This window comes from Globicephala melas, chromosome 18, assembly GCF_963455315.2.
Source record: "Globicephala melas chromosome 18, mGloMel1.2, whole genome shotgun sequence".
Taxonomy (NCBI): domain Eukaryota; kingdom Metazoa; phylum Chordata; class Mammalia; order Artiodactyla; family Delphinidae; genus Globicephala; species Globicephala melas.
In genome coordinates this window covers 20,952,120-20,978,747 of record NC_083331.1, presented here as the reverse complement: position 1 = coordinate 20,978,747, position 26,628 = coordinate 20,952,120, and the positions used below count along the sequence as shown (strand labels likewise).

At 49.8% G+C, this 26,628-nt stretch overlaps 1 protein-coding gene across 1 annotated transcript in view; it reads right to left on the bottom strand.

Moving 5' to 3' along the window:
- Nucleotides 1-2,849: 2,849 nt before the first annotated feature.
- Nucleotides 2,850-26,628, bottom strand: part of ERICH6B (glutamate rich 6B) — a 25,672-nt gene continuing 1,893 nt past the window's right edge. The window contains exons 3-10 of the mRNA XM_060287845.1: nt 25,918-26,006; nt 21,397-21,533; nt 19,058-19,119; nt 14,129-14,289; nt 10,714-10,799; nt 10,410-10,562; nt 3,806-4,031; nt 2,850-3,158 (exon numbers count right to left, since the gene is read on the bottom strand). Of these exons, the coding sequence (XP_060143828.1) occupies nt 2,850-3,158; nt 3,806-4,031; nt 10,410-10,562; nt 10,714-10,799; nt 14,129-14,289; nt 19,058-19,119; nt 21,397-21,533; nt 25,918-26,006 (1,223 nt within the window). The remainder of the gene's footprint in view (nt 3,159-3,805; nt 4,032-10,409; nt 10,563-10,713; nt 10,800-14,128; nt 14,290-19,057; nt 19,120-21,396; nt 21,534-25,917; nt 26,007-26,628) is intronic.

Below are 26,628 nucleotides of genomic sequence, written 5' to 3'. Positions count from 1 at the left end.
AGTGCCCCTCAGCTCCAAATCCACCCTTTCGGGCCCTGCTTTGAGATTCTGGAGCTGGACCCTGAGAACATTTCTCCATTGCCAGCTGGTGCAAAGTTAGGCTCGGTAGGGTGCTGGCGCCACGCTGCAAGGCACAGGGGAAGGACGTCTCTTTCCGTTTCTGGTGTGGGTTTTGCTTCCTACACTGCGCTGGCAGCCGTATGTGTGTCGGGGGGTGTCTGGTGGTACTTGCTCTCTAGTGAGTTTTCCTGGTATCCAAGCAGGAAGCGTCTTGTGAACCAGCTTGTTGCAGGGGCAATTGGTTAAGATACTGGAGTTGGGTGGGCCCCTCATCCAGTATGACTGGTGTTCATATAAAAAGGGGAAATTTGATACAGGGACGTGCACACAGGGAGAGCACCATGTGAAAACTGCCAAAGACAAAGGAACTACTAGAAGCTGGGAGACGGGCCTGGGCCACATCCTTCCCACGCTCTTGATCTTGGACTTAGGGCTTCCAGAACTGTGAGATGATACATTTTTGTTGTGTAAGCCACCCAGTGTGTGGTCCTTTTTGTTACAGCAGCTCTAGCAAACTAATACAGAGGATGGGGGCCGGATTTTTATAGTTCCCGGTCATCTGGCTACTTTCTCTACTTCCTTCACAATCTGTGAGGTAACTCCCTTTTCCTTATGAAACAGTCCCTGGGTGCTGGGTAATTGTGTCCGGCCGGTGATAACACTCGAACAGAGCAGCAGCTACAAGAGAGGCTGGAAATGCCTAAAATCGACGTGAAATACACGTTGTCAATAGAATATTTAAAACAGGGAGCTGACCGAGCACAACGCCTCTGTGAGGCCACCTGCTGACAGTCTCCGTGTTAACGGGGTGAGTCATGTCTTCAGGTTTTGTGGAAGGAGAAAGACCAGGGAGAGGCACTGACAGATGATAATAAAGTGCCCACACCTGTGCAGCGGCACGCTGAGCGCTTCACTGACGCCACCTGCTTTCATTCTCACTCTAACTCTGCAAGGTGTGTTGGTGGTTGCCCTCCTGTTCCAGAGGAGGAAACGGAGTCCCAGAGGGGCTCACTGCCATGGCCAAGGTCGCACAGCTGGCGGGTGGTGGCACCAAGACCCCCACCAGGGCTGTCTGCTTCCCGGGCACACGTGGGAGGAACGTCGGGGCTCTGAGATGCACGCAGGCTCGGGAGGATTTGTTTGCTGCGAGACGCGACTCCGGAGCTTCTTGTCTCCAGGGCCTGGTAAGAGAAGGGACCTCTGCCCACGCCAGCGGAGGTGTAAACTAACAAGGTCCCTAGAATGGCTGTGTCCTGAGTCAACCCAAGCACTGTGTGGCCTGTGACGGTCTGCTCCCCAGCGGTCACTACCTGGCAACAAAGTACCTGTTGTCTTAGCTGATGATGCTGCTTGCCAACAAGGTGTGATAGTCACACGGGGGAAGTGACCGTGCGACACCCCACTACTGCCAGCCTGACCACCCTGGTCCCACCCCAGGCGCGCAGTTGTCGGGATTTGGGGTGAGGACAGGACTTTGGTGAGCGCAGTGTGGGATCGGCTGGAGAGCGGGGCCGCGAAGGTGGGGCTGGGCTGTCTGTTCACAGCTGGGATCAGGCTAATTGCTAGGCTGAGCTGGGAAGGAGGTGTTTCCTGTACTCTTGGTTCAGGCTGTAGTTGAGGCCATCCTGGGAAGTTTGCAGTGTCCCAGGGACATATAAAAGGCACGCTATCGGGGATTGCCCAGCTCCTGAGTCCCCCTTTTCTAGAAACTACTGCCCCTCTCCATGCTTGACATCGACTAGGAGCCTAAGACATAACCCCACCCTCCCTTACCACAGTGGATCACACCAAGGGTGGCCTCCTGATCAAGCCAGGCCAATAGAGACCACTGGGATCTTTTGAGAAAGACCAGGAGACAAAGCCATGTGAACTGAGATGCATAGAAAACACGTCTTTGGGCTTCCCTGGTGGCGCAGTGGTTGGGAGTCCGCCTGCCGATGCAGGGGACACGGGTTCGTGCCCCGGTCCGGGAAGATCCCACATGCCGCGGAGCGGCTGGGCCCGTGAGCCATGGCCGCTGAGCCTGCGCGTCCAGAGCCTGTGCTCCGCAACGGGAGAGGCCACAACAGTGAGAGGCCCGCGTACCGCAAAAAAATAAAAAATAAAAAAATAAAAACCTGTCTTTGGAACAAGACCGGTGTCGCAGAGCTGAGAACGAAAGTCTTCCTGGCTCCTGGGGCCCTCCCACGTGCCAGTCCTTTCTGAGACCCATTGCATCTTCCATCCAGATTACACGTTTCCCATTTTGCTTTACCTATTTGAGTTGGTGACTGTAACCAGTGACCAAAAGGGGCCCAGCTATTGAAGAGAGTTTAAGTGTGGGTCCTTTTGGGCTCCTGGTTTGGGGGACTGGCTGCAGGCTGGTGCTGCTTTGCTGACTGGGCGTCCCTCTGTCTTGGCGGGGGTGTTTGTGAAGCTACTATTTCTAGACCCATTTTACAGATGACAAAACTGAGGCAGAGAGCTACTTGCCCAAGGTCACACAGCCAGCAGTGGGCAGAGCTAGGCTTTGAGATAGTCTGTGTCCTGAGTCAACCCAAGCATGGGAAAGTCACAAAAGAACCTCTGCATTCATGTGCAGTAGAAGCAAGCGGGACAGGTGTTGACATGTATTGTCTGCTGAAACAATTGGCTTCTAATGCTGGCAGGGCGCATGATTAAGTCTCTTCTGTGCCCAGCCACAGACTCTGTCAGCCCCTCTCTGCCCCTGAAAAACTTTTTTTTTTTTTCTCCAAATCAAGGAGCTGTGATAGGTCCCAAATTACAAACCAGCTCCCACAAGATATGAACTAGGGCTTTGGGGGTTTCCTCGGGGCTTTGGACACCTCCACCTCCCGGGAACATTCAGCACGTGCCGAAGCAGCACAATTTGGTGACTGCCCCAGCTTGGAAGATGAGAGTTCCTCCTCCAACTCATATTGTCTTGTTGGCGAGATCTTGCTGCCCTGTATGAAGCATTCCAAATCAGAGGTGGTCAGTGTACTCAGGATCGTCCTCATTTTCCCTAGAAGGATCTGGATCTTCCGAGCCGTTGAACTGAATTCCATCTCCAGGACTGCTTCCTTCTTCATTTCGCTCAGCACTGCCGGGGTAATGTACTGTGGGAATTCACAGGCGGCTCGTGAGGATTAATGCTACCTGGGCGCCAAGCTCCCCCCGCGTCAGGATTAGGACCCTGTGGCCATGACCGAGCCTTCCCTGGAAACGTCACTCTCCAGGGCGAATCTGTGAACCCAGCCCTACCACCAGCAACCTTGCTGCTGCTTCCCCAAGACACGCACTTGGCCTGTGCCCGTGGCCACATCCCAACCTGACCCCAAACCAAAGGGTGGCCAGCTGCTGGGCCCTGGTGTGACCTGCCTTCCAAAGGCTGTGCCCTCCTGGGGGCGTCCAGCTTCTCCCCTTGGCTTCCCTAGCACAGCAGGAGAGTGAGGCCCTCACGGTGTCTGCCTACGAGCCCCACATCCATCTGGGGCTCCCTTGGAGCGTGTCTGGGTCTGGCTGGGATGCGAATGTCAGTTTCCTCAGCTCCGAATCTTATGTTAAGTGATAAGTGTTCGGAAGTTAAATGATTGCTTTGTATATGGTCAAGCATCAGGTCAGGGAAGGGGGCCTCGTTTCCCTAGGGGTTGGAGTGTTGAAAAACATGGCCTGGAGGCCTGGGCATGGACCAGTTCAAGCCAGCAGTGGCCTGCGTGCAGGTAGTTCCCCACCTGGCAGGAGACGTGGGGAGTTGAGACCTTACCTTGTACTTGGTGCCTAGGTTTAAGCAAATGTGCTGCTTCTTGTGGATGAAGCGGAAGATGATCTTATCCTGGCTCCTTATTTGTACCTTGATGTACTGGTTGATTTTCAAGGAGATGGGCTGGATGGGGGGTGCATGGATGTGGAGGTTCAGATCCCACCAGTTCCAGGCCTTCTGGTACTTGTCTCTGGTGAAGTAGTATCCCAGGTTTGGGCTCAGGTTCAACCTAGACCAAGAAGGCATCAGGCAGCCACAGCACTGGGCCCCGGGGGCGAGGGCACAGCCTCTCCCAGGGGTGCAAGCCTGCCCCTCCTTCCTCCCCTCCCACCCGTGCTCTTTCCCCCCAACGTGGGGCCTTGGCAGGTGGGAGAAATGCCAACAAGGAGGTGAACCCATCTAGGTGCAGCCCTTTGGCCCTGGCCTGTCCATGTTCAGCCTCCTCTGGTGCTCCTGGCCCCTCACACCCAATTGCTCCTTTCGGTTCCCGGGTCACACATGCTCTCGAACTCCTCATGGCCTTGCCGTGCTGTTCCCTCTGCCTGGAGAGGTCTCCCCACCCTGCTTGGCGTGGTTCCCTCCTGCTTATGCTGTAAGCCCCAGCTTAAATGTCACCTCCTCAGAGAGGCCCTTCCTGAAGCCCCCTGAGTCCCGATATGACTATCTCCATCTCTTTGTTAATTTCCTTCCTATGATTTACTAAGACACATTGATTCCCTTTATTTGGTGTAGTTGGGTTCTGTAAAGTTGCCTCAAACACAGAGTTGGCGAATACTGAACCACTGCTCCCTGGGGAAATAGGTGTGTATATATCACATAGATCCCCGCACATACTAGAAACAACCCATCCTGGTAGAGTCCAGCCGGCGGCCCCAGAACTGAAGCTGCTGGTGCCACGCGCCCTGCTCCTCCTGGCTCCATCCTCTGGTTCCTCGTCAAGAGCTGAATTAAGAAGGCAAAGCAGCTGGGAATGTGCACATCAGGCAACTCGAATCCTGCAGTGCTCTGTGCGTGTTTGTGACTCTCTGTGAAATGCGTTCATTTGCATCTTTCCCCTGGGAGCGATGGTTCAGGGTTTGCTAGTTCATGTTCTGCAGACCTTATAGAACAGAACTCTCTCGAATAATGAGAATCGACTGGGTTTGCTTATCATCCGTCCGTCCCACTAAAATGGAAATGTAACTTGTGGTCTGGAGGGAAGGGTCCACCTCTGTCTGGCTCCCGGGTGGCCCCTGCCCCGCACTGCGCCTGGCGCCCGCGGAAACAGCTGTGGGTGAGCGAGGGGTGGTGGGCTCCTCCCTCTTTCAGCCCAGGCCCTGCTCTCCTTTGAGCCGTCCCTTCCTGGCATTTCAAGCCCACCATAGCCCTCTGCCCTGGCTTCTGCTTTTTGAATCCCACCGGGGCCGTCTTGAGAATTGGTGCTGATGGGTAGCAACTTCTCTCGGGAGTCAAATGCAGAAGGGAAGAGAATCTGGGACCTGGGTTAGTCAGGAGAAGGTAGGGTTTGGGGGAGCCCGGATTACTCAGACCACCTGTCAGGCCTCGTCTGGGGTGTTCAGGGGCCTTGTAGGACGCTGGGAGGGAGAGGCCGGCTCAGGCCTGCTAACGGCTGCCTTGTTCACTTCCAATAAGGAGAACTTCTGGTCACTCCCCAGCGCTAGGTCCTCCTGTTGCTTCCCACTGCCCATCGAGCCGAGTGCAAACTATTAAGTCCCTTCACCATGGGGCCCAGCCTGTCCAACCACATCCCTCTTTACCTTGACAAGAGGCTGTGATGCATGTAATGTATTAAAAACCTGGGCTCTGGAGCCAGAGTTTCTAGGTTCATAGCTCGGCTCTGCCATTTGCAAGCTGTGTGACCTTGGGCCAGTTACTTAACCTCTCTGTGCCTCAGTAAAATACAGATAATAACAGTGCTTTACTCATAGGGTATTTGTGAGGATTAAGTGCCTGTACAAAGCAGTAAGTCGTTGAACATTAGGATCTCCTTATTATCATTGATGGAGAGGGCAAAGAGGAGTCTTCTTTCACTCTGCAGGGGAGCGGATCCCCGCTAGCTTTTAACCCTTTAAATGGCTCCCATCAGAATTTTTGCACGAGGCCCTCCCCATTTCCCAGGGTTAGGATCTGTCTCAGCCTGGAGGTATCCAGTTCTGGGCTAAGCCTCCCTCAAGAAATTGGCGTCTAGAACACCCAGGAATGGTGTGATATTGAAGGCTTCTTCTCAGGGGGTGTAAAGACCCAAACTGTGGAGCTGGCGGGACCCACCACCAGGGACCCCGAGTTTAGGCAGGTCTGGGGCCCTTGCTGTGTGGGACCCTGAGCTCTGGAGGGAGGCCTGGTCTGCGGTTCTTCAAGCGTGGGTCTGGAGGGTGGAGGTGATGCTTAGCTTCCACACAGCCGGCAAACTTCAGCCATGCCTTCTGTCTTCCCTGAGGAGATGGGATCAAAAAATGACCCGAGAAGTATTCAGTCCTCCAATCAGCTTGGCGCTCCATCCTTCCCAGGGCCTGTGATGCGAAGGAGGAATGGAGGCGGGGCTGGACCAGGGGAGAGGTGGGATTCCCCACAGTGATGAGGGTCGGCGGGGCCCTGGTGCAGCAGCTGAATGTTCCCAAATGGCTTGGAGTGCCTTTGCCACAGGATCTCTCTCCCAGTGACGAGGGGCCTGCAGTTCTGACCGTGAAGTCCGTCAGGGGCTGAGTCCCTCTGCGGTGGGAGCAGTCTTCTCGGGTGCCACCACCCCTGCGGGCGGAAGCAGCTTGGGGCGCTCTGACCCGTGGTGTGAACTCTCAGGTGTGATGGGTGTGAGGCTTTACACAGGAACAGTCCCTCTCCCATCCAGGTCTCTGATGCCTGAAATGCCATCCGTGGAGCCACTTTGGTTGAAGTCAAATGAGATGAGAGCTTGACCCAGAGAGAGAAGATGCAGCTGCCCTTGGGAGAGGCAGTAAGAAAGCCTTGGCAATGAACTGCTTACAGCTGAGCGCGGGGCAGCCGCCTGGGGCCTCCCGGCCTGTGCGCAGAGCAGCCGAGCCCTGTCGGGGTAGTCGGAGTGGGAGCGCTTCTCTTCTCCCACTCAGTCTGCCCGGCCAGCAGCAAGAAGGAAGGGCAAGAAAAAGCAACAGTGACACGTCTGTGGAGGCTCTCCTGCCATGGGGGCCCCTGATGGGCGGCGGGTGAGAGCGGAGGCCCTCGGGGGCCCGGGCCCTGGCCTGTGGCCCTGGAGGCAGGATGCTGCCCGGGCCCCTTGCTAAGATTTTCGGGGCGCACTCTGAGCAGAACCGATTCTCTTTCAACATCCCACAGCCTCTTGGTTGTAAGCGGCCCAGTTTCCCCGTGAGGGAGGAGTCCAGGGTTAGAAAGGGAGGTATGTCTCCCACTCTGGAGAATCAGGAGCTGTGAAGGGGTCAACACAATCTCCGAAAAACTTCCAAGGCAAGAGGTCTGCAGGTCCCAAGGAAAGAGACGGGAGATGAGAAGTTAGGGGCTCCTGGGCCAGGAGGGGACCACGAGGCGAGTGCCTGGGCCTGGAAGCTGGGCTGCCCAGAGGAAGAGAGGTTGAACCACTGGTCACTGATCTCCCCCAGGACAGGACCTCTGGGCCCATTTCCTCATGGAGTTGAGGCTGTCCTGGAGTCCCAGGAACGGTCTGTGGTGTCACACAGCAGCCGCCCCCTGGAGGGGATGGGATGTATTGCCTCGGAGTCCCCTGTCTTTATCTTACAGCCCCGAGTGGGTGCCACAGCCCTGGGAGACGGGTGGGCACACCGGCCTGGGCTCCAGCACCAGCCAACCCCTACAATCCCCTGGGAAGCTTTTAAAGAATGCAGATCTCCAGGCCCCGCCCCAGACCTACAGAATCAGAATCTCAAGGCGGGGGGCAGCCATTCCCCAGCTCTGAGCACCATCGTTCCCCTTGGGTTTTGATGCGCTGGGATAAGATGTTGTTTGTCTTGCAAACTTTATTTGATAATTTAAAAGAATGCTTTACTTCAGGCTGGGTCAAAATTCCATAAAACTGCTCACCTCTGATTTTATGTATGGCTTGGGGCGAACGACTCATCATTTTCTCTGTCCCTAAGTTTCCTCAACAAGAATATGAAAGTAGCTTTTCCCTAGGTCTCTTGTGGCCATAAAATTTAAGTGTCGTTAGGGAGAAGAGGCCCTACTGTATGTAGCAGATGCTATTGGAGATAATTGACTGAGTTTCTGGTCCCCACTCCCAGATGCTTCTTGTATCTAGCACTTTCTTCCCCCTTTTAGACATCAATTCCCTTCTTTAAAAAATTTTTTTTCATTGACGTAGAGTTGATTTACAATATTGTGTTAGTTTCAGGTGTATAGCAAAGTGATTCCGTTTTATATATATATTTTCAGATTCTTTTCCGTTATAGGTTATTACAAGATATTGAATATAGTTCCTTGGGCTACACAGTACATCCTTGTTGTTTATCTGTTTTAGATATAGTAGTGTGTATCTGTTAATACAGTACTCCTAATTTGTCCCTCCCCCTACCCTTTCCCCTTTGGTAACCATAAGTTTGTTTTTTTGGTCTGTTTCTGTCTTGTAAATAAATTCATTTGTATTATTTTTTAGATTCCATATATAAGTGATATCATATAATATTTGTCTTTCTCTGACTTACTTCACTTGGTATGATAATCTCTAGGTCCATCCATGTTGCTGCAGATGGAATTATTTCATTCTTTTCTATGTCTGAGTAATATTCCATTGTGTAAATATGACACATCTTCTTTATCTGTTCATCTGTTGATGGGCACTTGGTTTGCTTCCATGTCTTGGCTATTGTAAACAGTGCTGCTATGAACATTGGGCTATATATTTCTTTTTGAATTATGGTTTTCTCAGGGTATATGCCCAGGAGCAGGATTGCTGACTCATATGGTAGCTCTATTTTTAGTTTCTTAAGGAACCTCCATACTGTTCTCCATAGTGGCTGCACCAGTGTACATTCCCACCAACAGTGCAGGAGGGTTTCCTTTTCTCCACACCCTCTCCAGCATTTACTGTTTGTAGATTTTTTAATGATGGCCATTCTGACTGGTGTGAGGTGATACCTCATTGTAGTTTTGATTTGCATTTCTCTAATAATTAGTGATGTTGAGCATCTTTTCATGTGCCTATTGGCCATCTGCATGTCTTCTTTACAGAAATGTCTATTTAAGTCTTCTTCTTTTGATTGGGTTGTTTATTTTTTTGATATTGAGTTTTATGAGCTGTTTGTATATTTTAGATATTAAGCCCTTGTCGGTTGCATCATTTGCAGGTATTTTCTCCCGGTCTGTAAGCTGTCATTTCGTTTTGTTGATGGTTTCCTTTGCTGTGCAAAGGCTTATAAGTTTGATTAGGTCCCATTTGTTTATTTTGGCTTTTATTTCTTTTGCCTTGGGAGGCTGATCTAAGAAAATATTGCTATGATTTATGTCAGAGAATGTTTTGCCTATGTTCTCTTCTAGGAGTTTTGTGGTGTCATGTCTTATATATAGGTCTTTAAGCCATTTTGAGTTTATTTTTGTGTATGGTGTGAAGGTGTGTTCTAACTTCATTGATTTACATGAGGCTGTCCAGCTTTCCCAACACCACTTGCTGAAGAGACTGTCTTTTCTCCATTGTATATTCTTGCCTCCTTTGTTGAAGATTAATTGACCATAGGTGTGTGGGTTTATTTCTGGGCTCTCTATTCTGTTCCATTGATCCATATGTCTGTTTTTGTGCCAATATCACACTGTTTTGATTACTGTAGCTTTGTAGTATTTCAGACATCAATTTCTATACAAAGTGCCCTCCAGGAAGGGCAGATACCCCTGAGAACAAAGTAGTCAACTAGGAAATGGTGTTGAAAAACCTCATAGCAGAGAAAATATTCTTAAAAACCAAGGCCTGGAGAATGAAAATCTTTTTTTGGAATTAAAAAAATTTTGGCCTTGACTATCAAGAAGTATAAAGTTGGTTCAAGACAATATGCATTTCCCACTCCATGACCAATTAGAGCAGAAGGCAAGGGAGAAATCCTGAAAAGACAGAGTTCTTAAACCAAAGAGGTGGAGAAAAATTCTGAAGTGACTGAATTACCTGGAATTGGTAAGATGAGGTTTCCCACCATTACCAGAAATGGGAACATAACAACTAAGTTAGTTACGATGAAATATTTAGAAGTTATGTTTTTAAAATACAATACACGCCCCTCCAAAGCACTCACCATACCCTCCTCTTAGAGGCACCTGGAACAGAGGGTCACTGGGTCTTTCTAAGGTAATTCTCATGAAGTTTGATTCTTAAATGATATAGAGTGCTGAAACCAAAAGGGTCCCACCTTACTGGGTCCGTGATTGCTATTTCCTGGCGGGGAAGCAATGGTACAAAAAGGATAGTGTGTCATCTGAGGTCAGGGACCTGTCTTACTGGCCCATCATGATACCCATCTCCCCATGTGTGAGTCGGATGAATGAATTCATAAGTGAATGAGAGACAGAAAGAGAGGCTTACCCAGAGAGAGGACAGATGTGCAGACTGGGAATCAAAACCTTAATCACACTGCTTCTCCTCGGGGAGGGGTGTTTGAGACTCATGACCCAAGCTTACCAGATGTTTCCATTTTCATCATAGAAGGTGGCATGGCCAGAGTTGTTGATAAGGGCCCGGACACACATATTTTCACTGTCTTCCAGAATGATGTATGTGAACTTTCCCTCTTTTATACTGAGGATGAGCATAGCCAGGTGTCCTGATGGATAACTGGGAGATGGTTAAGGCACAAGTAGTCCCTTGGGGTCCCCTGGAGAGGGCAGAACCCTGCGGAGGACGCAGACCCCAGTAAAACCCATGCCCTGGCCCCGAATCACAGACTTTTCAGACATCACATGTGTCCCTGTGCTCCAGTGGATACTATATCTGGCCTGATCCATCAGGAAAGAGAATTTGGAAGACAATCTCACTGGGGTAGAGAATGATTTTTGCATCACCTTGATGTACCTAGGAAGAAGAGACAAGCCTGTGAAAAGTTCGCAGGGGCTGATTGTCCCTAATCAGAGCATGGTGTTGTCACTAGAAGGCTTGAGATCAGTCTACTTATTCTCTGATTCCCATGTGCCACCCACCCATCACTCCCCCACCCATAACCACCACCAACTTGCTGGGGATTCCAGGCGGGTTTACCTGTCTATGTGACAAGCAGGCTGAGATGGATCGCTCTGTGCACGCGTGTGTGCAGATTTTATTTTATTTTTAAAAATTTATTTATTCATTATTTATTTTTGGCTGTGTTGGGTCTTTGTTGCTGCGCGTAGGCTTTCTCTAGTTGCGGTGAGCGGGGGCTACTCTTCGTTGTGGTGCGCAGGCTTCTCACTAAGGCGGCTTCTCTTGTTGCAGAGCATGGGCTCCAGGCGCACGGGCTTCAGTAGTTGTGGCACATGGGCTCAGTAGTTGTGGCTCGCGGGCTCTAGAGCGCAGGCTCAGTAGCTGTAGCGCAGGGGCTTAGTTGCTCCGCGGCATGTGGGATCTTCCCGGACCAGGGCTCGAACCCGTGTCCCCTGCATCGGCAGGCGGACTCTCAACCACTGCGCCACCAGGGAAGCCCTGTCTTCATTCTTTATAGTATTTATACCTTTTCTTTTTTGTTTTTCTGGATCAACGTTGCCTGGAGATTTGCCTGTTTTACTAGTCTTTTTAAAGAGCCAGCCTTTTGGTTTGTTTATTCTATTTCTTTGCTTTCTAGTATATCAATTTCTGTTCCTATCATTATTTTCTACACACGTCTTCTTTCTGTGGGTCTTCTATATTAGTCTATTTTTCTTCTAATTCCTTGAATTGAACATTGAGCTCGTCGATTTCCATCTTTCTTCTTCTTCTTCACAATCCTCTTCCTCCTCTTCTTTAATAAAAGCATTTAAAGCTATAACATTTCTCTCAAAATACTGTTTTAGCTCTTTCTTCCAAGTGTAGATACTTACCTTTTATTTCATTCTGACTCCTTTCAAATTTTCGATATGATTTCCTCTTTGACACACAGGTTATTTACAAGAGTGTTTTAAAATTTGCACATGTACCAGTTACTTTTGGCTATGTTATTGTTACCAATTAAAATCCACCGGGTTAAGAGAGCAGAGTCTATATGGCATCAGCTCTTTAGTGTTTTCTGTGACTTGTTTTGTGGCCGAGTGTGTCATCACTTATTGTAGCTGTTTCACTTGTGCTTGAGAAGGATGCCTGTCCTCCAACTCCCTCGTGCCCCCATCAGGCATTAAAACCCAAGCCATTGGGTTATCAGGACAGTTCTTCTGCTTCCCACCCCTCCCCTCCACCAGGACACACCCACCTCACCCACACTCTTCTCGCTCTCACTCTTCTCGTTTTCCAGTTTCTATTTCTGGTATTACCTCCCGCACTTTCTTATACACTCTGCGTTTCAAAGGATTCTTTTAACATTTTGTCTAAGTTTCCCAGGTGTTTGTAGCAGGACGCCTTTTGAAGTCATCTTGTGTCCCGTGTTACTCTAAATAGATGTCACGTCAGTGGTTTTCGAGCTCTTAATTTTAACAGTTGAAGAATCCTTTGTTCAAGAGAGCTCACAACAGGATGCCAAAATCCGAGACAATGAAAGAAAGAGGGGCAGCTGGTTGAGGAGCTGCTATGGGCTCTGCAGGGTGAGGCCTTTAAATGCCCAGGAATCTCTCTGTGAGGTGATGATGATAATCCTGGAACTGGCTCTTGTCCCTACCCAGCACTGCGCTCAGCACTTTACTTCCATGACACAGTGACCCAATGGAGGAGACACTGTCATTAATCCATGTTTAAGAGAGGCTACCTGACTTACACAAGCCTATCCAGTGAGAGGGGAGCCAGACTCCCACAGTCTGCCTCCCATCCCTTCCCCCCCACCCCCATGGAAACACACTGACTCTAGCCATTAAGCTCCCAGCCACCTGGCACATTTACTCTGCAAATCTCTGCTCTCTCTCTCTTTTTTTTTAAACCTAAAAAAAGTGCTTTATAAGGATATCCATGGTTGGTTTCTTCCTTATCGATAGCTCGTAAGAAGCTTCTAGATAATGTTCACGGGAGAGGATTTTGTATTTTAGGTCTTATTTTCAAAAGCCACCTGAAAGCCGGAATTTCTCAAGATGCTTCCTTCTTGTCAAATTCACTTGTCATGGAATGACATTTTCCTAATGATAAGGACACCGTGGGCAAAGAAAAATCTCTGACACAGAGGTAGAGTTGTCACATTTTCTCTCACGGGGAAATATATCATAAATAGCACATCTAAAAGCCCAAATCTCATCACTACTGGCTTGGGGACAAAGTATGAGGTTAAGAGCTAAAAGTTAATAGAGAAGAGACTACATCTCTGGCCTTCCTTCAGTTCTACTAGAGGGAAAACAGTGCCTTATAGGCAGGACCCTGAGCTATGAGACAGCTGCCGTCTGTCTGTGAGTTCTCCCTACTGCTGTCTCTCTGTCTGCCCCTGAGCTCTCCCTGGCTCCTGTCTGTCTGTGATCTCTCCCTGACTGCTGCAGAGATGCTGGCTGGGCTGGATTTTGCCTGAACACCAGCACACACTTATAAACAGTGCTACCTGACTCAGCAAACTACTTGGAATTTATTGCCCCTTTGTAAAAACAAAAAACAACCAAATGTCCCACTCCTCATGGGCCTTTTGGGCAGCCTACGTGAATGGTGGGTTAGGCAGGATCCTTTGCTTAGAGATCTCGGGGAGGACCTTCCCCCTGGCTGCAGGAAGGACATTTAAAATTGGTTGGGAGACAGATGCTCCAGGAACAAAAGCTCCAGGGCAGGACAGAGTGGGGAATGGGGCTCTAGGCACATGGGCTTCAGTAGTTGTGGCATACAGGCGCACAGGCTTAGTTGCTCCGCGGCATGCGGGATCTTCCCGGACCAGGGCTCGAACCTGTGACCCCTGCATTAGCAGGCGGATTCTTAACCACTGCACCACCAGGGAAGTCCCTCTGTGATTGCTTTTTTGATATAGATTTTAAATTTGTTAGGGGAGGGACCTATATATTATAATATATGTTTCCTTTCCTCTACTCCCAACCCCACCCAATTGCTTAACGTAGGCCCTACAAGGAGAAGAGTCTCAACAACCCCTAGTACAAGTCCTAGTGAGTCTGTGATAACCCATACACTCAGGAGTGCCTCTATACATGGGACGTATTTTTCTTGTTTGTATTCATGTTGTGTATTGGTCCTGACAGCTCCCTGATGGTGTGTGTATGTGTCTTACCTGGGCCAAAAAAAAAAAAAGCCCTGTGCAAAGTGCAAACACCAACTGCCACACTTACCTTAATCTTGCTCTTTATCCAGCCTGTGTGTATTTCTAACGTCTTCTTACGGCGGACGAGACGACGAGATTGTTTGACTACCTTCTCAGACTCATCTTGTGGTGGTAGATTACATGCATCGAATGTGAAAGTAGTCTCCGTAGCCCTTTGGTTAGATAAGTCTTCGGTAGAAAAGAGAAAGAAAACTTAGATCTGTTTCTCTCAGGGCACCAAAGAGAGCTTGAGGATTTGGGATATTGGCCATATTTCCCCAAGCTCTCTTATTTTTTTCATTCATTCATTCAGCAGACATTTATCAGGGGCCTATGATGTGCCAGCTTAGTGCCAGATGCCAGACACCCACTGTGAAGACCACCCGGTCCAGGCTTGGGGATGTGAGGGGTGACACACCAGCCACATGCCAGTAACAAGTGTGGCTGCTGATTCTGTTAATGGGGAAAAAATAGGCTAAAGTGGGGAGTCATTAAAAAAAAAGGAAACATGCTTGTTTTAACTTAAAACAGAAATGTGTACTAACACATCATATTTTTTTTTTTTTTTTTTTTTTTTGCGTTACGCGGGCCTCTCACTGCTGTGGCCTCTCCCGTTGCGGAGCACAGGCTCCGGACGGGCAGGCTCAGCGGCCATGGCTCACGGGCCCAGCCGCTCCGTGGCATGTGGGATCTTCCCGGACTGGGGCACGAACCCGCGTCCCCTGCATCGGCAGGCGGACTCTCAACCACTGCGCCACCAGGGAAGCCCCAACACATCATTTTTAAGTGCAGGGCTCTGTGGTCATTTTTGCTTAAACCCCATTCATAATTTATTATCTGTAACTTTCAGTTTTGGCAATTTCTACATAGTCTGAGTGCAGAATTGTAGACTTCAAAAAAATTTCTGTATATGCCCCAATCTTCTGTGTATGTTTGGTCCACATCTTGTTCAAAGCAGTTTTTTTAAAGCTATTTTCTTATTAAGTCATCTTAAAAGTATTGCACTTAGTTTTCGCAGCAACAGCAAGTTTCTTTTTATCTTCATTTTGGTCCATTTTTATAACAATTGAATTTGGGGAGTAAACCCGTAAGGACCACCGGAGGAACAATCCCCGCTCCCAGGGACCCTTGGTGGGTGTCCGACCACCAGGGGGCGCAGTGGTAGGAGGAGCTTCCGGCGCGGTCGGTATCAGTCAGGACGCTCTTCCCCGGAAGAGGGCTCGGTTCCCTCGGCTACTAGGTTTGGGGGAGGTCAGTTAAGAGAGGTTGGTTGTCCCACCACTGGGGCCAACACAGTGTTGGAGGAGGTCTCGGAGAGAACGTGACCGCCTCTCGACCAGCGAGCTGGCCGGGGCAATGGAAGGCTCCCCAGCCCCTCCCCGTCCTTGGAATGTACGTTCTGCCCACGGTTCCCACAGTGCGAGCCCTTTTCAAGGACGCAGCGTTGCGAGCAGTGTGCTGTTGAGCCCATCTGGAGGGATACGTGCCTGAAGCCAGGTAAGGCCTCCATCTAAACTTTAAGGTTCTCGTGGGCGGGGGTGGAAATCTGCAAGTCTTGCGCCGTCCAAGACAAGCGTCGAATGTTAAGTTCTCTTGCTTATTAAACCTGCCACCTACCAATCTGGAGCGGGCTGCCTCTTTCTTCGGTCTCTCCTTGCCCTCTGCTTACGGGGGCTAATTTCGAATTTCACCCGGGGGACCCCGAGGTTGCGAACCAACACAGAGGGTTGGTATGTAATCTACCACCATGAGAGCTCACAGGGACCGTATCCAGGCCTGGCGGTCGAGGACACTCCTGGTGGAAGTTTTCTCTAGTGTGCCAGGCAGAATTCCTAGTGTAAGCATGACATGGTTGAAGGCTGGTCTGGGACCGGCTTAGTGATGACAGGCGACTCAGGAGAGGCAGGCAGGGCTAGAGCATTCCTTTATTCACTCAGTAGATATCTGTTGTGTACTCATGTGCCAGAAACTGTCCTAGGTATCGGGGATGCCACATTCCCTGCTGCCTGTTCTAGTAGCGGAGATGGTGTTAAACAAGTGAACAGATAAAAACTTCACGTGCCAGTGGCTAGGAGTGCCCTGAAGAAACATTAAGCAGGTGAGAAGGATGGAAAATGATGTGTGTGTGTGTGTGCGTGTGCGCGCGTGCGCGCACGTGCAAGCGTGTGCACTGGTTTGTAAAGGGTAGCCAAGGAAACTGTTTCTGAGAAAGTAACATTTAAGCAGAGACCTGAATAAAGTGAGGGAGCAAATTACAAGGGTATTGGAATGAAGAGTGCTCTAGGCAGAGGACAGCACGTCCAAAGGCCCTGTGGCAGGGATGCCTGGCCCTGATGAATAACCAAAAAGCCAGTGTGTCTGGAGAGGAAAAAGTAAGGGCCTTCTAAGCCACATGGGGAATGTGGGATTTTCCTGGAGGCAGTGGAGGGCCAATGAAGAGTTTTTAAAAGATTTTGCTGGAAACAATATGGAGAAAGGACTGAGAAAGGAGAGGATAGGAGTCAGGGACACTAGGGAGATGAGGGTGTCTGAGGTGGTGTCAGTGAGGATGGAGAGGTGGGGGTGGGGAAGGAGAACCACACCTGTGTGCACCTGAGGAACTAAAGGGGCCGCTCATTAGAGCTCACAGGGGGAGCTTTTCCTCAGGAAAGTGAAAGAGAGGTGGGCGGGGGCAGAGTCAATAAAAGACCTTTGTGGGAAGCTTGGAAGCGGACCTCAGTCTCCCTCCGAGGAGTCCTCCTCCAGTGCTTGCTTCCAGAGTGGAAATGATTTGTCCGGGGAAAACACAGATGTGAGCCCAGCTGCTGTTTCTGAGTATCAATTAGAAATTAATATAAAGCATTTCTGAACTGTAATGATAAAAGAGGACATGGACGTGCTTATGTTTTTCTCCTGTCAAAATGCTAAAATCATGGAGTTTCTGGTTTGTGCCGTTTATCCAGCTCTGTCTCTATTAGCGGGGAGGCTTTAGGCTGCCTTTCTGAGCCTCAGTTTTCTTAAAGTGGGATCATGCTGCCTGCAGAGACCCATCAGGTTACTCTGAAATGATGCGGCACGGAGCCCGCTGCCCCATAGAAGGGCAACAGGCCTGTGTCCTCCACACGGGGAGCTGTGGATTCTGATGGCTCATGACACGAGCTGTGTAGTGATCGCCTTCTTTTCACCAGGCGAGCTGTCTCTGAATAGGAGAGGCTACCTAATCTGAGGGTCTCCGTGCAAAATGAAAATGCAGGGATCCTTGTTCTAAAATTGTTAAGGATTTCGAGACAGTGACAGCAGAGCCTTAAAAGCAAGCGCAGGGCCTTAAGTGTGAGGACCTGTGTGCCTGCAGGTCATGTGCCTGCGACGCCAGCCTTGGCTTGGAAATCGGAGAGTTCAGAGACGTGGGGCTGTGTGCCTGGGGTGTCAGATAGTGGTCTGGATCCTGGAAGGAAATGAGTTTGTATCTCAAAGGAGGCTGCGGGATTTCTTTGGGACTGGCTACAACCTGAACACGGAGGGGATGCCTCTTATCAATTAGAAATGTGTTGCTTTTCTGCATAAAAAGCTCAAACCTTGTAGGCCTCAGGTGTTCAGAGGAGCAGGGAGTGGGGCAGGGGTGAGGGGTGATGGTGAGGCACAAATGGGGAATCCGGTCATGTCGAATTTCACTCTCTAGTTAGAAGTCCTACCCGGGGCATGTGACGTAGAGTATCCTGAAAGGCCTTCATTTCCCAAAAGGAGGAAAAACTCATGCATACCTGCATCCATTTCAAAAACACTTATTGAGTCCCTACTGTGTGCCTTGCCAAGGAGTGAAAGACACAGGTGTCTTTGGCCCAAAGGGAACAGAAATAATAACAGGCATTTGTTGTGTTTCTGGCTGTTGAACATCTGAAACCCCCTCCTTGTTTGGGGGGTACCCCATTGTGTGAGTCTTGGTGGGAGGTAGGCCTGCCCGCTCTAGAAACTGAAGGTGGTCATTCCTTCTTCTGCCTGCCTTCTAACTCCAATGGGGACACGAGACTCAGGCTCAGAAGGCCCTTTACTTCCCCAGAGACGCTTGCCTTTTGTTGCTCATTGAACATGTCATGGAGATGAGCCCTGGGTCTGACCTGAGGGGTCTTGGGCCTGAGTGTGGTTCATGCCCACACAATAGCTGGGTGATCTCAGGGAAGTCACTTATTCTCTTGGCCTAAGTTTCTTTACCCATCTTCACATGGTTTTGAAGATTAATTTGAATCCGATAACTGGCCCGCAGCAGTTATTCCATAGGAGTTAGGTCAGGGGCCTACACTGGTATGGGGACAGGAGCTCTTCCTTGAGAGGGAACCTGGGGCTGCGTCCTGGCTCAGCAAGAAAAAGCACCATGATCGATTAGGTGTGTCTGCCGTGGGCGTTGCTGCCATTTCTACGTTAGTTGGATCTGGTCGTCTGAAAGATGTTCCATGTGGTGGTTTTGAGTTTCTGAATTAAGTAGCCTGATGGCTTAGGCTCTTAGGCTTTTTGATTAGACCCAAAAAACTGGCAACCTCCATGATTGGCACAACTTAACAGCTGGACCTCAAATGCCTTCAGTATCTGGTAAAGGGGCTCTTTCTTAAACTTTGTGTTAATGACTTCTTGGACACCGCCCCCCCCCCAGGCAAATCTAGGTCAGATCGCTTCTTGTGTGGTCCCATAGTATACCCCTCCAACCATACCATCAACCGTTTTATGTGCACATTCCCTGATTTCTTGGCTGTCTTCACCTCCTGCCCTCCCTCTCACCCCCAGCACAATCAAAGGATGAACCCCTCGAGGTTTATCCTTTGTCTGGCTTGCTCTGTGTTTTATCCCCAGCAGCTGAGACCGTATTAGCCCAGTAGATGCTCGGGTGAGGAAACAGGCATTTCTGGACACGGCAGAAGGTGGGAGACAGCGAGACGCACCCAGGAGAGCCGGGCAGCGGGGGTGGAAGGTGGGAGAGGGTTCTTACTTTCACGTTTCTTCATAATCCAGAGGATTGTTTCCTTATATTTTCCAAAATTTTTCTTCAGCCTAAAAGGAACGTGACTCATCTTTAGAAGCTGAGACTGGATTCATGTTTCCATGTCATGCTGCACCGTAGACCGTGCTAGGGCCTGCTCAGCCTTTTCATAGGTGGAGGGCGGGCTGGAAGGCTCTGCCTTCGGACCCAGCTTTCTTCCAGTCTGTACTCAGGAATTAAGGGCCAGCCCATGGTGCTGTGCGTCCCTCCTGGCCTCTGACTGGCCTTCAACTTGGGCCCCTGGGCTGACCCCCAGACCTTTCAAAATGAATTCAGTGGGGGTCCTCCTGGGAGCGAGGCCAGGGCTGGGAGGCCCAAATGCACGGCTGGCTCCGTGAGTTAAGCTCGTGCAGCTTGCTTTCCCTGCGGCTTGTGCCTGTTTCAGCGAAGGCTGTTTGGAAATAGCTTAGAGAAACAGCATTGTCTGCGAACCGGACAGAGCCACCTGAAACCCCTTCGCATTTAGTAGGAAAATTTCAAATACACTCACTCAAAAATGACTTATCATGAAAGCCACATTAAGGCACAGCTCTTCAAAATGATCACGCCCTCAACCCCCCTCTCATGTCAGTAGACGAAGGGAGTCATCCTGGCATTAAAGTGGCTTGGACTGTTTTACTTCCAAATAAGGGTGGTCTCCAGAGGCAGCTGCCTTTCCTGGTTCTCAGATCAGAGCCCTTTTGGAAGGAAATCTGCCGGAAGGAGTGAGCCTCCCAGGCTTAATTGGATCAGAGAGGAAGGCCTTTGACAAGGCAGATTTTAAGTTCTCAGTTCAGAGTCCTTGAAGAGAGCATAATAATTTAACCCCAAGCAACCTTAGGAAGCTCATACCCTTTGCTGGAAAGGGCTGGACTCTTTTGTCTGGGGGAAAATAGAGGTTTGCTCTTTGTACTTTAGGAGCAATTGCGGAACTGGAGAATGAGCTCTTCATGGCCCATTTGTACCAAGTGTTATTTATTTGCAAGCACTTTGAATGGAATTGAAGCAGTTACCTTGCCTACCGTCACCTGTGAAAGAGTAAGGACGGAGGAGGGGGTGGGGTGAAGCCTGTCCGGCCGGCTGAGAGCACGATGCCATGTGCATACAAGAGTTAAATTCCAGTGAGGGGATCCAGCCAGAGGCATCCAGGGCCCTTTGGGGAAGTTTCCTCCCTTAGCTCTTTGCCCACCTTTGCAAGCTAGTGGAATCCTTACTAGCTAGCTCCTCAGTGGTAGAGACTGGGTTACACACTACTGTACAGACCGGCACACAGGAGGTGCTCATGAAATATTCATTGAGTGCAATTAGGTTAGAATGAGCCTCCGTTATAGGCTTAAATGGGAAAGAAGGGGAGAAAATGTAACATATGAGAGAGGGTACCTTACAGGGATGTTATTTGGGATTTGTTTTTTGCCGCTGTATGAGGATGTGAAAGCTTGGATGTTCTTTGTGTTTTGCATTGTGTATTCTGCCTTCCCTTTTCCTAGAGAAGCCTTAGGGTTCTCTGGCCCTAGGACTCTACTGAGCCCAGAGCAGAAGTTGCTGGCAGTCAGTCTCTCCCTGATTTTTGTGAGAGTCTCCATTCACCAAGGAGGTTATGCAGGGCACCCCATCCTCACAGCCTCATCCTCAACCACTGCTGGGGAGTCTGCCATAGACCCCCTGGATGTCTGACCATGTACCTTGTTCATCAAGGTTTCTGACAGCTGGATAAGTGAAAGTCCAGGCTTCCATGTACCCCAGTCTGGATGTACAAACAGGGTTCTGGAACATTTTGAGACCTGGAGTCATGCCAACTAGAAAGATTGGGTGCCAGCAGCAGTCTGCAATAAACTTATCATTCCCCATTCCCAACAGGGGCTCTTGCCATGAATCCCAGGGCAGTGAGGCTCAGGGCTTTTCCCCCTCAGGGAACATGAACTTGATCCTCCATTGTCCCCTCACTTCAAAGGCCCAGGGGTCTGAACCTTGCTTCCCAGACTTGCGTACAATTCACGGTCCCTTCAAGACTTTTCCTGCCCTGGATTTCCAGCATCTGTCACTGCCCATCTTTGATCCTATCCTGCACATCCCCTGCTCATAGATTTCTTTGCTCCTGAGTTTTGGCAGGCAGCTGGACCATCCTGTCCCCTTGACCCCTAATCTTACCCTTGTCCTTGTGCATGGCTTGTGCCTGCCCTTTGACTCAGGGGACCTGTCCAACCCTGGCCTTACTCTATTCTCTGATGACCCAATTTACACTTTCCCTGCTGCTACCACTGGCCTACCTGCACCTACTGACCGATAGCTCCATCTCTCCAGTCACTTACAGAATTCCCAGTTTCCTTCTGGTCTCTCTCTCCAGATGACGGGTCAGGGGAATGTTAATATCCTCCTCCAGTTCACTGCTAGCCGCCATTTCTCTGAGCATGGTCCCGAACACTGACTGATAGGAGCTGGTCACAACCTGCAAAAGGACCACAGAATGAAGTAGCCAGAAAATGGGAATTAACAGTTAGTTAATGATCACTTTTGTGACTCTCTAAGCTGCCAGAGGAGATTGCAACATGTTATTCGAAAAAGAAAAGCAGTGGGAACAGTAGGGTGGCTAGCAAGATTGGTTCCAAAGTCTATTTCCATTACGGTCACACCCTCTTCTCGTTCTCCAATTCCCTCAAGAATTCTTTTTAAATAGTAGCATACCAAGAAATCGTTTGAGAGCATAAAATTACCCTCTTCTGACAAATGTAGAGATGGCTCTAGAACGTAAAAGTGCTTCCATGCCTTAAGAGCATAACAGCCTTTTTGAGTTCCAGGAATGGCCAAGCTCTCAGTGGTTGGTTATTTATTCATTGTGAAGGATAACAGTCTTCAGGAAAGCAGGGTAGCACCTAGCACGTTCTTGTAGAGGATGATTCTACCTTTAAAGATTCTTCCAAAGTAATGACATTGCAAGCTCCTTTTTTATTTTTGTAAATTTGATCATTCTATCCCAAGTCCATGCTGCTAACCAGGACTGACCCATAGGTGGGTCCTCACAAGAGTTTCTTCTTTTGGATCCCTTTTGGTCGAAGGTGAAGTTTGACTTGCCGTCCAGGAGAACCCTGGGTCTGTCATGTTGCCCTGCTCACCTACAGGTCGAGGTTGTTATGGTGGTTGTTCTGCATCTGATGATGTGCAGTCTGCCATTCACCTACAAGCCTTCTATCGTAAGTGGAAGACCACAGATCCGAAGTTGCATGCGACCTGGGGCAGATACAAGAATGGAGCTTGTGATTGGCTGGGTTTTCTAGGTTGGGGAAAAGCTGGGGCGTCTCAGGTCTGCCTTGTGTGACTCCCAGCCTCTGCGTGTTCCTTTCCGCATTGCTGGTGTTCAGTTAATGAAACACGGCGACCATCAGACTGAAGAGGCTGTAAGGCCGTGGTGCCCTAAGTAAGCAAACCAAAGCCTAAGGCCATAAATGCCTCAAGGTTAGGAAATCAAAACCCGAGGACAACCAATCAGAAGCAGCAGGCTTTAAGCTGCGGCCAATCAATAACTTCCTTGCTTTGCTTCTGCATTTTCCCTGTAAGTCTCTCCCCAGCTCCTGTTGGTGGAGGGCTCTTAACCACTTCTGGTTTGGTGCTGCCCGATTTGGATCCACACAGGCTCAAATAAACTCTTCACATTTTTTTTTTTGCGGTACGTGGGCCTCTCACTGTTGTGGCCTCTCCCGTTGCGGAGCACAGGCTCTGGACGCGCAGGCTCAGCGTCCATGGCTCACGGGCCCAGCCTCTCTGCAGCATGTGGGATCTTCCCGGACCGGGGCACGAACCCGTGTCCCCTGCATCGGCAGGCGGACTCTCAACCACTGCGCCACCAGGGAAGCCCTCTTCAAATTTTTAATAGGCTTCAGTTTATCTTTTCATACGGGAATGAGTCAGTGCTTCAGGGCAGGCTGAGGTGAAGGCTCTGGTGTGGCTACCCCTGCCTCAAGTTCTTCACTGTTGACCATCCCTCCCTTGAGGTGCAGTGATAGCCTGCTGGCCCAGGCCAGTGGTCTCTCACCAGCCCTTTGGATTCCATGATTTGTTCACCAGAAGATATGGTTCCCGCTGGCGGGGCCTGGTCGAAGTTCTCGTCCCAACCAGGCTGTGCTACCCCGCTCCAGCGCATGTGCCCTCCTCGGAGGCTCATCCCGTTTGCTTCCCCAGCCTCTGGAGAGCTATCCTCATGGTCACGGTAGGGGTCTTGGGCCCCCAAGTGATGACTTCTCCCATGCCCTGTGACTGCTCCTGGGTGAGTCTCTGGTTTTTCCAACCAAGAGCGTTTGCACAGCAGGTGTGTGATGCACGCGTGTATCCTACAAACAATTCAGACATGTATAGGGAACTCAGAGCGGCCAAGAGGTTGAATTGTCAGAATAACCGAAGTCTAGGGTGATAGCCGCATCCGAATCCAGGGGCCTCAGCCGCCTCTCCCAGTGGCTTGTGGTGTCCCCTGCCCAGCTGCAGGTGCCATGTGGCGTTGACTCCATTCCTTCTGTCCTGCTCGCTGGCCCCATGTGTCCGCAGCGGCCGCCTATGGCATTGCTTAGAGAAGCAGTGCTTCCCCGGCTGGACAGCTGCCTATCCGCAGATTGCCACTAGCTGGGCCGTGGGTGCTGCCTCATTATCCTCCTAAGCATCGATCCTTGGAAGCAGAGTGGTATAGACAGCAAGGGGGAAAGTATCCCCCTAACTCTTTGCCTTACTTTGTCACCTGGGCAAAGCCCCTGAGACGGCAAGGAATGGTGCTTGTGACCAGGGCTCCCCTGCACAGGCCGCCTGTCGCACGGAACCCTCCCAGCATCTGGTCTCATCCAGAACCTTGCACAGCTCCGTGGGAGATGTTCCCTCTGCCTGTGGCTGCAGCTCCGCCAGACACAGCAGAACCTCAATTGACAGGCGCGCTGAAGGTTTCCAAATAATTTGTGTCTAATTAAAACAATTCCTTTCAATTTCAACTCTTGCTGAAAAATCTTTCTAAAATGCTTGAGCTTACTTTCCTGTCTTAGTAAATCCAGTGCGGTGAATCAAAGTTCAAGTAATCTTTTTTCCTCCCTTTGACATGGTATTTCAATATTTGAAAAGCAGTTCTTATTCATATAATGTGTATAGGAGCATGTCTGGAAAGTAAGGAATTTAGGGCTAAATAGGAACTGAGACCAGAGAATTTTTCCAATTAAAAGCAAAAACTGTATAAATGCCTAGGGGTTCCCCCCCCCTTTTCTTTTATAAGTTTAGAAAAATGTATCTGCTTAATCTTGAGTTCCAGGGACACAAGATTTCACTCTTGTGATTGTAGTTAATACCTACAGTCCTGAGAAAGTTTGTTAGTTGTAGGGGAAAGGATGTATAACCTGAATCAACATGCATTGGAAGTGTCAGAGGTAAGTTGACGCAGGAAATTAGAGCCACAAGCCTGTACAGGCAGGCAAAAAAATTGTCCAGTAGGGCTTCCCTGGTGGCGCAGTGCTTGAGAGTCCGCCGATGCAGGGGACACGGGTTCATGCCCTGGTCCGGGAAGATCCCGCATGCTGTGGAGCCGCTGGGCCCGTGAGCCATGGCCGCTGAGCCTGCACGTCCGGAGCCTGTGCTCCGCAGCGAGAGAGGCCACAACAGTGAGAGGCCTGCGTACCACACACACACAAAAAAAATATTGTGCAGTAAAGACAATGCAACATGCTGTAGATGTAAGGCTTATTCAGACAATTGGGACTTCCCATGGTGTCTCTGGTTATTGGATACAACTCGGAAAGGACAGCTATTAAACTTCCGGGGCTGGTTCTGTGCCCCTCTGAAGAGTGTGGGAGCAGGACTCCGATTTGGGGGAGATGCTCCACTGCTCTTTGTTGCGGTGTCTGCACTGCAGACGCTGTTGTCCAAAGTTTCTGTCCTGCTGGGCTGCCCCAGGCCTGGTCCTTTAGTTGGAGACAGCAGGCTTTTCTTGGGGCTTTTGTTTGTGCTTGTTGGGGTTTCTGGTCGCTGTCTTTTCCAGCACCCAGTCGGGTAAATGAAGCAAAAAGAAAACTCAGGAAACTCACCACCATGTCGTTCCTTGGGTCCCAAGGTCCCTAGCCAGTCTGCCTTCTTCTCTCCGTCTTTTAGAAGCTTCTTGTGTTTGTTTTATATATAATGTATAGGGTTTTAAGCTGTACTTAGTGGGAAAATTACATTTAGTCCACCTTTCCAGAATCCAACGTCATTTTTTTTTGGCTGTGTTGGGTCTTTGCTGCTGCGTGTGGGCTTTCTCTAGTTGCGGTGTGCGGGCTTCTCATTTTGGTGGCTTCTCTTGTTGCGGAGCACAGGCTCTAGGCATGCGGGCTCAGTAGTTGTGGCTTGTGGGCTCAGTAGTAGTGGCTCACGGGCTTAGTTGCTCCACGGCATGTGGGATCTTCCGGGACCAGGGCTCGAATCCATGTCCCCTGCACGGGCAGGCGGATTCTTAACCACTGCACCACCAGGGCAGTCCCAACTTCATTTTTACATAGGGTTTCTGCAAAGGACGATTTGCCTTGATATCTAGGTATCTAGGTAGCTTACATGATTTGTTTTTAGCTTTGCTGCCTTCAAAATCAATCTTGAGGGTTTTTTATTCATATTACTGAAAGCAGGGCCTTGTGGTACCATACTTGGCTTTCTTCTGACCCTCTTTGGTTTAACGTATGTCATTTACACTTAGGCCTGTTTTAAGAAAAGCTCACTTCGGCTGTGCTAACAGTGTAGTGAAGCTGTGAATCCCAGGGCTCAAGAGGCAGTGTCCGGCTGGCCGTGGGCCACTCTGCTCTGACATTCAGAGCCAGGTGTTCTCCAGTTTTTATCCAACTTACATTGGCTTCGAAGTCTTCGGCTTCCAGTGTGCCAGTGGGATCACTTAACGTACGATCGCAAAAGCTCTCTTTAGAGACAGAGTCCTCGGCTTTCAATTTTGGAAGGCACAGCAAAAGGAGAGGCATTTGGAAAAGGAACCAAAACAAGAAACAAACAAAAACAAAAAGAGAAATAGATTTATGACATTTACACTTGCGCTTTTGAATAAAAATGCATATGTCATCAATAAGACTTTAAATTCATCAAATCACTTAAAATTTGACTTGGGGATATTAATAAAATCGGAATAAAAAGGTCAGTTTCAGTGACAGACTTAAGAAAGTGAGTGTGTGTTTCTGGTGGCCAGTGAAGATTCATCTGACAAAGTGACATTTGAGTGAGTCCTGCATGAAGCAAGGGAGCGAGCAGGCAGATGGCTGGGGAAGAGCATCCCTGCCAGGGAGCAAAGGAGGTGCAAAGGCCCTGAGGCGAGAGAGAGTGGGAGCATGTTGACATATCTGACAAACTGGAAGAGGCACAATATGCCCGGAGAGGAGGGAGATGGGAAGGGGCAGGGCCAGCTCACCGAGGACCTTGTAGGCCATGGGAAGGAATTTAGATTTTATTCCGAGAGAGATCTATCCTGAGTGTGATTTTTCTCTTGGAAATCCTGAGAAATATCCCTAGCGCCCGTCCGTTTTGTCAAAAACTGCCCATTTCCAGAATTGCAC